The 15,638-nt window shown below is 31.7% G+C and overlaps 1 protein-coding gene across 2 annotated transcripts; it reads right to left on the bottom strand.

Moving 5' to 3' along the window:
- Nucleotides 1-4,742: 4,742 nt before the first annotated feature.
- On the bottom strand, nt 4,743-15,401 carry LOC105788581 (polycomb group protein EMBRYONIC FLOWER 2). 2 transcript variants are annotated; one of them, XM_012615530.2, is made up of 21 exons: nt 15,245-15,401; nt 14,858-14,985; nt 14,453-14,600; nt 14,154-14,209; nt 13,586-13,700; nt 13,312-13,471; nt 13,040-13,176; nt 12,203-12,265; nt 11,972-12,096; nt 11,212-11,276; nt 10,755-10,807; nt 10,593-10,646; nt 10,449-10,508; nt 10,031-10,077; nt 9,815-9,936; nt 9,054-9,270; nt 8,475-8,523; nt 6,030-6,113; nt 5,862-5,941; nt 5,335-5,424; nt 4,743-5,114 (listed from the first exon to the last, which is right to left on the bottom strand). In XM_012615530.2, exons 2-21 carry the CDS (start codon nt 14,893-14,895, stop codon nt 4,991-4,993), a joined length of 1,887 nt encoding a protein of 628 aa, XP_012470984.1. In that variant the 5' UTR covers nt 14,896-14,985; nt 15,245-15,401; the 3' UTR covers nt 4,743-4,990. The 2 variants fall into 2 exon arrangements, with proteins under 2 accessions (XP_012470984.1, XP_012470985.1); XM_012615531.2 differs by lacking the exon at nt 14,858-14,985.
- Nucleotides 15,402-15,638: the final 237 nt, after the last annotated feature.

Raw genomic sequence — 15,638 nt, 5'->3', positions numbered from 1 at the left:
GATGTATCCCGAAAGCGGTCCACTACCCTGCACGGAGGTGAAAACCTCACGAAGGACAAGTTTCTCGCTCCCACTTAAAGGGTAAAATGCAAAAATGCAAATGCAAAGTGACCAATCATACCAAGATGAAAAATCAATAAATACGAAGGGAACTCATGAATTTTTCAAAAACTTTTGATTTTCGACACAAAGACAAATATAATCAGTTTATGGCTCGACTCTCTAAAGGTCCCCAGCGGAGTCGCCAAGCTGTCGAAACCGTTTTTTGAAAACAAAAATTTAAGTTGTCAATTTTAAAAAAAAAATAAAACTGGAGTCGCCACCGATCCTTTATTAAGGTGTGACCGGCCCACCTCAAAAATCATTTTGGTCTGCGAATTTTGAAAACAGGTTCGGGAGTCAGTTACGCACGAGGAAGGGTTAGCACCCTCGTAACGCCCAAAATCGGTACCAAATTGACTATTTAATGTCTTTGTGTCGAAAGTTAAAAAAGATTTTAAAATAAGCTTGAATGATGGAATTTGAAAAAGGATAATCAATTGTTCAAGTCATGTAAAGAAATCGAGTCCCAATACGTTAGGGTACAATTCCTCATAATCCCCGAACTTTGAATATCACTTTTATTTTATGTGAAAATCTTCATTTTGAGAAAGTAATATGCCACACCCAATACATTAGGGCGCAACAAGTTAAGTTCCCAAAAATGATTTTTATACTCATGCATTTTGAATAAAGAATATTCTCGGTTATTTAAGATTAACAAAGAAAATCAGAACCCAATACGTTAGGGCTCAATTTCCCTCGAAAATCCCAAACTTCGAATATTACTTTTATTCAAAAAAAACCTTTGAATCAAGAAAATAACTTCGATGTATGGTTAAAACCAAACTATATTTTCAAAAAGGGTATGTTAAAAAATTAATGTACAATATGATACAAAACTTTAATGTAAAACATATATGAATATGTATTTACAATACATATACAAGTACAATATACAAGTAAATTGAAAATATGAGTGGCGTATACTTAACACATAAATATAAGTGTACATATAAAAGGTAAGTGAAGAAATATATACAACAAACTTATAATAATTTCTAAAAATATGCATGTATATATGTAATGAAAACTGTACAAATAAAATAAAAACATGTAGATGTGTATACATTTTCAAAAAGTAAGAAAAATGTATTAATATATATATATATAAAATATAAAGTATAATAAAGTAAAAATAAAAATAAAAATAAAAAAATGAAAATGTATGTATATGCGTATATATTTACAAAATAGAAAAATAAAATGTATAAGTATATGTACATATATTCACAAAGTATGTATATATAAATATATATTTATGAAAATAAAACGCATATCTGAGATGTATATAAATTATTAAGTACATAGAAAAGAATATAAAAATATGGATATATAAAATTAAAATATATGTGTGTATAAATAAATAAATATATATATATATATATATATATATATATATATGAATGTAAAAAATCAAAGTATATGTATATACATTTACTAAAGGAATAAAGAGGAAAAATATATATATATACTAAAATGTTTGTATGTACAAAATATATGTATGTATTTATAAAAGTTTAAATATATATATGTATAAAACTTTGCAAATAAATAATAATAACATATAACATATATAAAACATTTAAAATATATACAATATATATATAAATATTATAAAATGCAGGTGCGTGCATATAGGTAGATAATAAAAATAATTAAAAGATGGACCAAAACGAATTAAAAATTAAAATAAGGGAGAAAATCCGCAATAAACAAAACACCCAAATCGAACGCTCGAGCAACACTGGGGGACTGAAAGGGAAATTAATCCCACCCCCAAAACGCTGCGCAGCGTGGGACCGAATTGCAGCAAAAATTAAAATCTGCGACCCAATTTAAAAAAGGATAAAATCGGATTTAATTGAAACGCATCGCAAAAGAAGGGGACCAAACGCGCAAATATACCACTAAGGGGTAGGACGCGCGGACCCTGCCTACGGGTCGGGTCAACGCGCGGACCCTACCCCTAAAAACGGCACCGTTTCAGTGATGCTATTTAAAACTGTTTTCTAACAAAAAAACATTTGAAACAGAATGAAAAAAAAAATTAAAAAAAAACCCCAAATGCTCTGCTAGGGTTTTCAATCCCTAGCCCTTTTGCGCTTCATCGCCTCCCACCCAAAGCTCAGATGATGGCGGAGATGGTGGTGGCTCGACGACCTCGCCGAATAGGTAAGCTTTTTCTTTCTTTTTTTTGTTATTTTAGGTGAAACAAAATGAAAATAAAAGAAAATAAAAAGGAAAAAAATGAACAGAAATAAACGATGAACACTACCAAAGTAAAAAAAAACCTTCGAAAAAAAGCAAGTTTGATCTGTATTTCCCTCTATTTTCTTGTCTCCTTTTACACTAAAATCCCCCCCCCGTTTACATGATTTAAATCGGCCTTTAAATAGCCGAAAAAAGACAATAAAATAAACAAAAAATCCTATCTTCAATATTCGTTGCGTTTTTTATTGTTACTCTTATTATTCTTTGCGTCGTCGTCCCTTTTTTCGCAGGTCCGGTGGCCGTGGAGTGCGCCCGTACGTGGAGGCGCGATTCTCGCGGAGGGGACCCTGGCCCCGAGACATGCGGCGATTGGAATACTGGCGGCCGTCACTAGGGTTTCCTGACCCTGTCTCTGTTGTTGATTTCGGGCTTGGGATAATTTGGGCTAATAATTGGGCTTTGTAAAAAGACTGGACCTCATTTATTTTTTATTTGGGTTTATGCATACGGGCCCGGGTAAATTGGGCTTATTACAAAAGTTATTTTAAAAATAAAATGTGAAATTTATACCAATATAAAATGTTAACATGAATATTTTATAGCATAATTAATAATTCAATTTTAATATAAATATTCAATATGACTAAACAATTCAATAATATAAATAATATAAAATGTGAAATTCAATTTAATAATATAAATATTAGATATAAATAAAATTATTACTATTTATGTTTAGTGATTTTTTTTGGATAATTTTGATTTTTTATTTGAGAGTAAAGGGTGAGAAGTAAAAGTTTTGGGAATAAAAGTTTGAGGGAAAATAAACAGGGAGAGTAAAATTTTTGAGGAAAAATATTAAAAAAAAATTGGAGGGGGGAGGGTTTGTGATAGATGAGATGCGAGATGAGAAGGAAATAAAAGTTTTAGGAGAAAAGTGGGAGGGAGTAAAAATTTTGGGGGAAAATAAAAGGTTTTGAGGGTTTTTGGGAGTAAAATTTTGAGAAAAATAAATGGGAGAGTAAAATTTTGGTGGGAAATAGATTTTGGGTAGATTGGGGGTTGGGAGGGGAGTAAAAGTTTTGGGGGAAAGTGAGAAGGAGTAAAAGTTTTGAGGGAAAAGTAAAAAGATTTAGGAATTTGGGGTAAAAATGTAAAATATTATAGTTTGATATTCGAATTATTCAAATTATTCGAGTTATTCAAATTCGAAAATTCAACTCGATTTGAACTCGAAATTCGAAAAAAAAATTCGAGTTGATTCGAATAACTCGATTAACTCAAATAACTCGATTCGTTTAACTCAAAATTCGAATTTTTTTCAATTTTTTCGAGTCGAATCGAGTTTTGCTCACCCCTACATCTATCAAGTCCAAATGGAGATATATTTTTTCTTGAGTATTAGAGTGATTTGCTCCCAAAATATAGAGAAATAGATGTAATTGTCTAAATTGATAATACATCGAACAGGACCTAAATTAAATGAATTCTTGTATCTATTTATGGATTAATTCACTTGTAATATTCAAAGCATGACTTACCTCAATCCTAAGTGAGTGACTGACTATGTATACGTAACTCGTATACTTTAATGTATTAAAAGCTCGAATTCAAATAATTAATAGCCGAAAGCTGATACATTGAGTATACGACTTCTACATGACATATCTTCATTTACAATAGTAGAATTCATAACCCAATAAAGGATAAATGATACTCTCATTAATGTTACATGATAGATGAAAAAATAACATGACCACAGGGCTAGACAAATAATTTAATTATTATTAAAAGCTGGAGTGGCCTGCAGCATCAAAACCATGAAGTATACAAACCCTCCCCACATCAAGCTTAGCAAATTATTCTTAGAATGCTTAAATATGAAAAGTTCAAGGTACAGTGGAGGGCCCAACAGGTATATAATGATGTCTGCAGATTAAAATATCTGACCCCTGGACTCAAGGGACGCCACATACTAAAACCATGACTGTAGAACACTGTGCAAAACTTGCAGCAACAAGCAACATAAGTCACAGGCAAACACAGGTTCAGGGTAGGTATCAATGCATGCTAATCAGTAACCTATACTCGTATTACTGCTGCTTTGTAATGTGTCACCAACCAAAAGAAAGGAAAAGAAAATTAGATTGGATAAGCATTGGACTTTGTTGAAAGCATCAGTTTATCGTATTTAGCCAACTTTAGGAATAGGACTTGCCCTATTAAATAATCAAGCCTTCTATACGTCCCAGACTGAAATGGAGGGTGCTCATCATGATGATTGTTTTCTTTCTTTTTTTAGTTTCCAGGCTTACATTTAACATATTCTTTTATTTAAACACTATGACCATTGACTTTAAACCATTAATCTTCTTTTAAAAAATTTTAAAATACGGATTCTTAAATCTAAGCAAAAGCAAACACGGAGGTGGGAGAAAAAATGATTTCTGTAAAGAGTTAAAAATACAAATAAAATGTATGAATTATACCAGTCGATCGTAAAGCTACACAACAGTAGGGGTTCGTGGGAAGTAAGAGCTTACGGAGGGTCACTGACCCTAGTGCAAATTGGTGGTGAGACTGGAAGTGACTGTTGAACAGCAGTTCTGGGTCATGGTTGTTTACCAACTGCCTGTCTTTTTACCAAAAAAAATAGGAAGCAAAACTTACCATATTTTTAGCCTTTTATAGGATGCAAATCCTGCTTTTCGTATTGTTCCAGAATAATATTACAATTATTCATTGTTCGTGCATCGAGGATGCCGTGATTCCACAACTTGATCATGAATAATCTCCAACACCTGCCGGTACAACAAATGCTTAGTTAGTTATCACACATCCAAAAGAGGGTAGCAAAACTATTAACCGATTAGGAAGCACTTAGAAGATAAGTATAATATAATCAAACAAGCAAATGCATATGAAACGAAGAAGAGAATGAAACTACATAGAGAAAAAGTACAAGCGGGAGGTTCGAATGTACATATAAAATTAATCACAAATGAAAACGAGAAAATCTACCAGATGAGTGCTGGAGCTTTGACAAGGTTGCGCCCATGTAAATTTGAAAACGCTTCACATGCCCATGGAATATGACCATCTGCCAACACCCTGTCATCACAAATATAAAATATTAGAAACAGAAGCAAATCAATAACCAGAAGGTCCACAACACTATTTCAGATCAACAAAGAGAAAAAAATGACGAGGAAAAGAAAAACATCCTCAGAATAATACAGATAGGTCCAAATGTGTTTAAAACATACTCTGTTCATAAGGAATGTCCAAGTATCTTGCAGATTCAGTTCAAATGCAACCGTTACACAAACCACTTAGAGGAATGTCCAAGCAAGAACATGGATTGAAGAGAATGTCTGAAACATGGCTTATATTGGAATGGCTAATCCTATGACCGTACTTTCATTAAGCCCATTTTTTCTAGAGAACTTAATATGTGATGCATTATTTGAATCCGTCAACCACTTTCAAGTGAGAAAGGTAAAAGGAATAGAGAGAATTAAAAAAATCACAGAGGAAGACAAGATTACCTTTGCTTCCTCACAAACGAGTTCCACAAATGCATTATTTGCTTCTCATCTTTGGTTACATCTACAAAATCATCAAGCATCTGCAACATGCAAGATCATCTAAATGCAATCTTGTAGATACAAAACGCTTCACAAAGATGCAATTCATTCAAATAAACAAAAACTAACCCTTCGATCTTCAAAATCTGCAACATCATCATCAACTTCATCCTCACTGTCTCTGTCAGACACTACTTGATCCATTGCCATTGGCTTCAATAAGAAATATACAGTTTCTGAGTTTTTGATGTATAAAATATTAAGTGACACTACTTTGAGGCCATGGGTTAATTTTATTTATTTGATTTATATGATGTGAGTTTTAATTTATTCAAATATAAACATTTATTTAAATAAAAATAAAAATTTATTTAAAAATATTTAATAGAAGAGTTGTAAAACTAACTAATAAGTTTAACATTTTAAATGGATAATTCTATTATAGTATACTATTTTAAATACAACTCAATGTAAAACTAGCTAAGAAATTTAAAAGGGTTATAGTGTAAATTTGTCACTATACTATAAGCAGATATCAAATTTTGCTACTACATTTTATTTTTATTGATGTTAGCCTTACCATTCAACTTTTATGTGATTGAAATCAGCCATTAAACTTTGAATTGTCATTAATTTTAACACCAATTTTGATTTTTAAATAAAATTTTACCATTAGGTATCGATTTTATTGATTTGAAAACAAAATTTAATGGAAAAATATTATTTCAAATATTTTTACTTTAATAGTAACATTAAGCTACTTTATAAAATTATTAAAATATAAATTAACTTAGAATTTTATTTAATGAAAGAAAAATTGAAAATTTTAAAATATATAAAAAAGAATAATTTATTTTTATAAATATCATTTTTAATATTTAATATTATGTTAATTAATTATTTAAATAAAATAATTAAAATATTTTTATTAAATTTAACTTAAGTTAATTTAAATTGAAATTGAATAGTAAAATTTAATCAGAAATCAAACTTTAGTTTTAAAATTCATTTAAATAAAATTTAAGTAGCAAAATTCAATATAGAGTTGAAGTAGAGTGGTAAATTTACCATTAATTTAAAAGTACAAAGGCAAGTATCAACAAGACTAAAACATAGTAGCAAATTTCAATTTCTATCTAAAGTATAGTGGCAAATTTCTACATTAACCCATTTAAAACTAAAATTTGTGGTAAAAAGACCAAGTAAAAATATAGAGTTAGCTTTAATTTTAAAATTTTATGATTTAGTTACTTGATATATACGTACAAAAAAAAAAGAAAAACAATTATACGATAGATACAATTTTACTTGGACTTAGGTCTCATTCAAGGAGAGTATCCATCTCGGCATCCATGGAAGCAACCCTTGACAATGTGCCTTGTTCTATATTATATGTTAGATTTTTCATTTAAAACATAGGGTGTATTTGATAAACTGAAATTTTAAGTGCTGAAAAATTTAGTACTGAATTTTTACTACTAAATTTTTTAAGTGCTGAATTTATATTAGAAAATTGTCTAATAAATTAGTAAATATAAACACTGAATATAATTATATTGTTTGAAAAAAGTAAAAATTGATTTTTAAAAGATTATTTATTTTAATTCTAATCTTATTAATATAATATTTTATATTATTTAGAATAGTTTTGGATCTTATTAATTTTGAATATCTCTGCGTTTTAAAAAGGATAATTTATTTCAAGTTTCTAATAAAATAAAATCAGCTTAATATTTTCTAAGTTAAGTGATAAATAGCTACCAACTTACTTATTCAACACTTTTTGTTGAAAATTTTATATTAAGAAAAAATTAAAATGATTATCAAACACACCCTTATTTAAAGTTTTTATTTAAACTTGGATAATGATACAAAATTTAAAATTTTAAAATTAATGAAATTTTAACTATTAAAAAGTAGAACTCTAAACTAATTCATTTAAAAGATTTACTCAATTATTTTTAATTTAAAAATATCTTCTATTATTTTGAATAAATAGTTAAATTTTGGAGTTGGATAAACAAAGCATAAGTAATTTAATTGGGAAAAAAATAATATAGATTGGATAAAAAGGATAAATTTTTTTTAATATTTAATACAAAATAAAGAAATTATACCTTTATCCAAAATAATAAATTTAAATTTATGTGGGGGGCATCTAATTAGATAGCTTGCTTACACGTTAAATAAAGTGCCCATGTCAGCGTCCATGCAAGAAACACTTCCCATGCAAGCACGTACCTTACCTTATTATATATATACATATATTAGATTTGTCACGGGTTTCATAGTCCACTATTACTAAGCTTAATATCTCTTGATCAAAGCTAATGCAAAGGCATATCAAGTATACCATGCAAAAATGGACAGCCAGAAGCAGTCCCTAGCTAGCTAGGCCACTAACAGGAAAGTAGATCTAAACTGTAAACGTGTGTGAGATAAGTGTAAGCAATAGCAGGCACTATTTTTCTTTTCCTCTTTCTCCCCACTCTTCCTTTTACACTACTAATTATTGATATCACTGCAATTTTCCAGAACCAAATAACAAACACAAATTACAAAGATCTCACTTACCTGTGCTCTATGTGAGTGAAAAAACTGTCGCTTCTGAAGCAGAGTACGGCTGAAAAGACAGAAAAAGGAGTAACTCAAACCCATATTCATGGTTTCGCCATATGGAAAAATGGTGCAGAATAGGCGGATAGGGGAAAATGAGCACAGCAATTTTGAAAGAACACATTTCCATCTTTAACTACTTAGTCACAACTGTTCTTGTCAGTTCAATTACTAAACAGGAAGGGGCATGATAGATATAGGATTTAGACCATTTATGTCTTAATCAGGAATTGCAGTGGCCGCTTGACAGATAGGGGAATAGATAAAGTACCTTCTACCCCCTACAGTTCTGAGACCAACATTCTCCAGCAAAACAATAACCCAACAGAAGCTATTACCATTGGCACCAAGAAAATCTAATATAGAAAGTTCACAATAATGACTAGGCAAAGTCTATATTCACAGATCAAGTTCAATCAGCAATGCTCTAATGAAAAAAACAATAAAAGCATTTAACCAATGCACAGCTTTGAAATGAGTTAAGAATGCTGAATATACATATATATATAGAGAGAGAGAGAGAGAATAAAGACATACTTCCTTGGATCAGAACGTTCCATCGATATTTTTCTTGTCTTTGCAAATTGCAACAGGGCAGGGGGCGCAAGATTGTTTCCAGACACTGATTGAACATGTTCAGAATCAGAATACAATTGTCCAGCAGCACCTGAAACCCCTGGAACATTGAAACTGGATGGAACATGTTGTGCATACTCCAAAGCACCAATTGTAGCATTTCGTAAAATGGTTCCACCTGAAGCAAGAGCCTTTCATCAGTATTTGAATGAGCTAAAGTAACAAACAAGATTCTTAAAGTTGATCAGCTCAACCCAGAGTTTCAGATTAGACTTATGCACAGAGGTCATATGAGGTCAATTGACAACATACTTGTAATTTTCTTTGGCCATATGATTCATTGGTAGTTGTCGGCCATCCATTGTATTTCCAATGACTCAAGTCAATCACCATAGAGAATCATCTTACACATTTTTGGCCCAGATTTTTACCTTGGGATGTTTGGAAAAATATAATTGGAAATACCAGGAACCAGTATCTCAACTTCAAACTCCTACACTCAACCAGTTTAAGGAATACCAGGAAGGGATTTACTTAGCAAAAGCTGAGGTGGTTCTGTTTCATTTTTAACCCCATAACATTAGTTTCACTTTTCCTCATCCAGGACCAGGAGTGCCTAGACAACCTTTTTTTCCTTAAAGAATATATTAAACTTGTTAAACAAAATGATTTTTTTTAATATAAAAAACTAATCTATGCAATCATAAAAGAAATTGTCATACCATGAGCCTTGTCAAGAAGCTCACAACCTCCTGCTGGCAACTTTGACTCCATGAAAACAGGGTGCAGACGCCTTGCATTTTGATCTAGGTTCTTCGGTCGTCTACGCCTCAGTTGCTTTGAGCTTGGCATACACATGAGCTACCAACTTTAGTTCATGGAAATTGGATGAGAAAAGAGACTCGCAAGCACACAAAATGGCAAATTAAACAACTTACCAAAAGAAAAAAGTCTGCTGTTTAGGATCAACACCATCTGCAACAATCTGAACAGAGAACATATACATGAACAACAAAAAGGATACTTTATATGGAAACTAGTTATATGAGCTTTTTTCCAATTCTCCTATCTGAATATGAAGCTAGCACCTATATTCATGACTAAATTGAGGTATAGTGGCAAATTCAATGATGAGTCATACTATAGCGGCAAATTTCACCTTGATTTATCATAATATATACTTCTCTGTATAAATTTGTAAGAATTGGTAGTAAAAAAAGGCCAGCCCCGCCCATTAGCAATGGTCCAAATCAGTTTATTTAGCAGCTGATTTTAATTCAGTAATGAGAAGGGGGAGGGGGTCAGAAACCAGTTAACAAATAGAGTTCTGCAACCTTGACAAGAAAACGCTCTTACCTCAGATCTCCAGCTATCGGTTTTGACAGAAACATTAACAGCTTGATACTCTTCAGTTACCTACAAAGTACCAATGGATTAGAATCTTTGGTATGAAAGCATCAATTATTGGAATGCTACCGCAGATTCCTGAATTTTACCAACCCAAAACTCAAAATTGAAGAGATCATGGGATGCTGGCAAGTGATGCCTCAGACCCTACAAGAAAATTTAAGGATCAAACATAAATATCTAAGTAATACGGGTTCATGTTCATTTGAATTAAAATGATACAGAATAAGGAAAAATAGAAGCAACAGGAACAACCTTAAAGCTTGCACACTTTACCAAGCAGAAAGGACAAGAGAAATCTTCAGTTACTGCAAATAATTGGAATTTATGACATTAAATCAATAAGATGGGTATCATGCATAAATGATATAAAATTCCAAAACCAATTGCTGATGATTAACTAGTTAACAAAAATGTCTACCACACTGGGTCCAGGAGAGAAAAACCAAAAAGGTTGAAGAAACATTCTCCTAAGCTTGGGGGTACAAGCAAGCAAAAGAAAAGGATTCAACATCAAGAAAAAATTTAAGTTCAATTCTAAATAATGCCAACAGCTTTACCAGCCAAAAAAAAAAAAATGTTTAATTTCAGAGAGTGGTTTCCTAGTCACATCCTCTCCCACATTTCAAATACTTGCAGGCAAGTAAGGCATAACATGTATATGATTCAAGCTCCCATTACCAATGAAAAAGATGCAACTAAGAAATAATACCTTCAGTTCTCTGTAACTTATTGTTGTAATATCTATAGTTAAAGATGACATTTCCTGCTCTCAACCTAGAACCAGAAGCAACAAAATTAAAGTCATAGAAAGAGACATAAAGACCACAGTTCAAGAAGGAAAATACATAATGTAAATGCACAATCCTTTTCTCTTTCAACTTTTTTCTTTTTTTCCGAGGGTGGGGGGAGGGGGGCACTTGGTTTGAAACACACAAATTATAGTCTAAATGCATTTTAAGACGAGTATGTTTAGATGGGTGGTAAATCAATTTAAACATAAAGTATTCAAAAGAATCATGAAAATAATTGTCAACAGACTTCTTGGTGATGAAACAAAGTAGCTTACTATGATGTATGGCTATTCAAACCTCAAGGATAAATCAAGGCAGTATTGGCAAAATAATTGTCACGATTCCATCACAAACAAACAATCATCAATGATAGACTTAGTTTCAAACTGTATAGTTTTACCCTTCATCACATTCTCGTAAAATTACTTTTCTCGGAGCACCAAAGGTTTATGAGAATAAATGAACCCAAGTATTATTTCAAAGTTCAATCAAAACTCAAGAGAGCTGAATGATGGGAAAGTGATGAGCTAGTTAGAGAATGACGAGGTGATTTCTTACACACGGACATCAGGAAAAACTGGGTAACATCAAAACGTTAGGAAATAGAAAGAGAATAGGTTTGACTAGAATAGCAAAACTATATTTAATAATTATTATAATTGTTATAATAAGGATTACCGAATAATATGAGACAGTGATGATGAAGAAGAAACGCCACTGCATGTGTATGAATTATAGGGAGAATTTTCCTTTGCCCCAACTTCTTCAGCAGAAATGATGACCTGCAGCTGCAGTGATTCGTTCTTTTGCAGTGCAAATGGCCAAACTTAATATCATAAGTAAAATATTTCCAGAAGAATATTATAAATGTTTATTTTAAATAATTAAAAGAGAAAACGCAAGAACTACCATTAACAAAGAATTGCTGGAATTTTGGATTAAGATGCATTTGTCCTCATTCAAAGAAGTCAACTGCACCAGGAAAAATAAAATTACCCACAATTCAGATATTTGAAAATTTATATAATTTTCAATCATCACTGAATGAAACGCATTGCAATTTACTATACCGGTTACAGTCATCTAAAGAAAGCCATTTCACTAACAATAAAAGCAGCAAAAGTCCCCTGGCCAGTTCAGTTCTTTATTTAATAACACAGAAAACCACGTAAGCACATGGAAACCTGATTGGACACAAATGGTTTGGCAACCAACCAACATCCCTAAAACACAGAGCCCTATGCTACTTGCATACAATTTCTGTTGACCATTATACACCTTGGACATTGTTGAACAAATATTTCCTTGCTTCTACCAACTTCTCAACTACAGTTAAAGTTTTCTTTGAAGAAATCGTAGATGTACATGGGAGGAGTTAAAAATATCCCTTCAACGGTTAAGATGAATTCTCAAGCACAGACTGGTAGATGACAGGGTTGAATAATATTACAGGCATATGCCCAATGAAAACACTGAGGAAAGAAACAGAGACCAAGCTTGATTCTAGAATCATTCCTTAATAATATTATTTTGTCTGAGAATAACATATAAAATTGGCCCAGAAGCAGTTGAGCACTGCCCTAGAAATGGTACATTAATGACTAAGTACCAAAAAAACCTTTTACCAAATGTTAGACATGCTATTTTTTGCCATGATATTGACTGAAATAGTAGCTAAGCAATTAGAAGAACAGTACTTCAGAATTCTTTAGAAATATATATAAGAAGTAGGATTTGATGCCACACCTTCAATAGGCAAGAATGCATGTCAACAGGAAATATCATCTCAGCTCTTTGTCCTAAACTCAAGTTTGGGGCTTTTTCCCATGACAAATATAGTGATTCTAATGGTATCCTACCCCATAGGCAGCAACCTCCATTGGCTGCAAAACAAATTGAATGTGAAATAAAGCAGCAGAAAGAAAAGAAAGATTTAAGTTCTCAACAATTCATACTAAAATTAAGCTATAGGGATCTAATCAATGCACCTACATGTAAAGGATCTATTAAATACATACCAAAGCTGACAAGCAAAATTGCAAGAGAACCAGATTTGGCTTCCATAGCTAACTTATTAATCTCAGGGAGAACAAAATTTGCTTGAGCTTGATCACTGCCCTCAATGCCAGTGAAGCTAGTCAAGATACATGCCCGACGAAAACGATAAACTGCAGAATACTTCATTGTGGGACTCAAAAAGTAAATATATCATACATGAAGTTTAACCATATCCAAAAAAGATATAGCGACTAATGTATTTAGCTTTAAATGTAAATTCATGAGACAACCTACCTCTGCAACCGCGACATCAGAAACTACTCTTGCCAACAAGATGTATAACGGGAAAAGACTTTGAGTCAGTACACCCTCATTCACAATCCTTGATATGGACACTGACATTTGTATTCTACGTACCAACCAAATAGAATACAGTTAATAACTCAAAATTACCTTTACATAGCAACTTTTGATGAAAGCAAATAAGACAGCACACCACCCTAACAATCTGCATCAATATTTTTACTTAATAAACCCATTCACAATCATACCCCCAAAAAAAATCCTATTGTGAAGAAACTTTTCATTGCTCCCTAACTAATGCTAATTCCACAAGCATAATATATATTGTCAAACATAAGCAAACATATTACATATTTGCTTACCCTAATAACCATCAATATTCATCTCTAAAATCCCTATACTTCTTCTACCAAAAAGCACTAATCAGGTTCTGTATTCCCTTTATGCCCTACCATCAGTTCACTATAATGGGAAAGAAAAGGGTAATGCTACAAAAAGCACTTAAAACCATAAAATCTAGGAATGTATAGTACATTAAATTATCGGATTGAAATATTACCTCATTTTGTGTTTTGCCTGAATTTTGTATCGCAAACATCTTTGAAGAAACAAAGGCTGAAAATTAGAAACAATTATTGAAAAATAGCCACAATAGGTAGAATAAAATCAAGACAAAATGTGTGTTAAAGATAAAAGTAAAATCTCAGCTAACGAAAAGAAATTGAAGATGGTTTCAAAGCAAGATTCAGAATTAACTGTATGCAATGCCAAATGTTACCGAGAACAAATGAAAACCAATATACATAAAAGTAATTAAATATATAAAATGGCTGATGCAACAAGAAGCAGAAGTATTACATTTCTTACAGCACGCCTTTGAAGAATGTTATAGAGTTCTACAGGCTTGCAATAAATAGATAAACTCTCTTCAGCAGCAATTTCCTCTTCTGCAGATAAATGCAGGCGGGAATCTTCTCGGCACATCTGGTCTGTGCTTCTAGAATAACTGGAAAAATATGATAACAGCAATCGAGAACCCAACTCATGAGCTCATACAAATAGTCATATTATAACACACACACACGGAAAAAGAAAACTGAAACTCTATAATAACTCAACAATAATCAAGCATACACTGGTACTCTCCAAATTTTAGCATGGCATGATTAAAAATTAGGCTAAACTCAAATACCAAACATAAATACTAGCATAACATTTATAAAAAAAAAAAAAATCAAATGTGTTTAATCAGAGAGAACATACGAGGAGGTTTCACGAGCCACTAAAGGAATGCCCGGCATTCTTATTAGATAATGCTTAGGTTTAGTAACATAGCTTTCTATCAACTTTTTGTCCACCACAAAGTATCTTAAAAATTAACCACGTTAAACCTGCAAAGCAGAAATCAAACCTTGTAAAACTCTAATTAATTTTAAAAATGGTTTATAATTAACACCGGAAAAAATCATCTGTTATAGATTAAAGTTCAAATGTTATTTTGCTTTAAGATAATCCTCAATCGTTCCAAAAGAATTAAGGAAAAAATCAGAAAGAAATTGGTGAAGTAGATGTTTAGAACTAAAGAGAGAAATATATATAATAAATCAGAAAATGTGATGAAAAGAGATTGAGAGAATAAAATGAACTGACCTTTGAGAAATGAAGAACCCTAATTGGGAGCTTGGAATTTGAAAAAGAAAGTTCAATTTTGGAATCGGAATTAAACTCTATTTCGGTGTGTTAATATAATCGGGGAGAAAAAGAGTGGGGAAGGAGTGTGCCGCGTGAGTTTTTGTGCATTTCTCGAAGCAAATGTAATTCACTTTTAGGGCTTAAATACAAAATTATCCCTCAAATTATATTATTATTCTACTTTGGTACTTATTTTATCTAAAACATGATTTAAACCTGTAAGAATGTTATCTGCAAATTGCTTTTAGGATTATAATCCAGAGTAAAAAATTGCCAGATTATTACCCTACCATTTCTCATTGTCTTTTTAATTATTTAATTATTATTTTATTACATCCTAAAACAAATGGCA

This window comes from Gossypium raimondii, chromosome 2, assembly GCF_025698545.1.
Source record: "Gossypium raimondii isolate GPD5lz chromosome 2, ASM2569854v1, whole genome shotgun sequence".
NCBI lineage: Eukaryota > Viridiplantae > Streptophyta > Magnoliopsida > Malvales > Malvaceae > Gossypium > Gossypium raimondii.
Note: the sequence above shows the minus strand (reverse complement) of the source record. Positions and strands in the feature narration are given on the sequence as shown.

What these genes read in the sequence shown, in the direction of transcription:
- LOC105788581 (XM_012615530.2), bottom strand. Translation starts at nt 14,895, where the DNA reads ATGCCGGGCATTCCTTTAGTGGCTCGTGAAACCTCCTC. An exon ending in TCACTGTCTCATATTATTCG is followed by an intron (nt 11,277 to 11,971) that starts GTAATCCTTATT and finishes TTCTGGTTCTAG; the next exon opens with GTTGAGAGCAGGAAATGTCA. An exon ending in GCTTCTTGACAAGGCTCATG is followed by an intron (nt 9,271 to 9,814) that starts GTATGACAATTT and finishes CTCTTGCTTCAG; the next exon opens with GTGGAACCATTTTACGAAAT.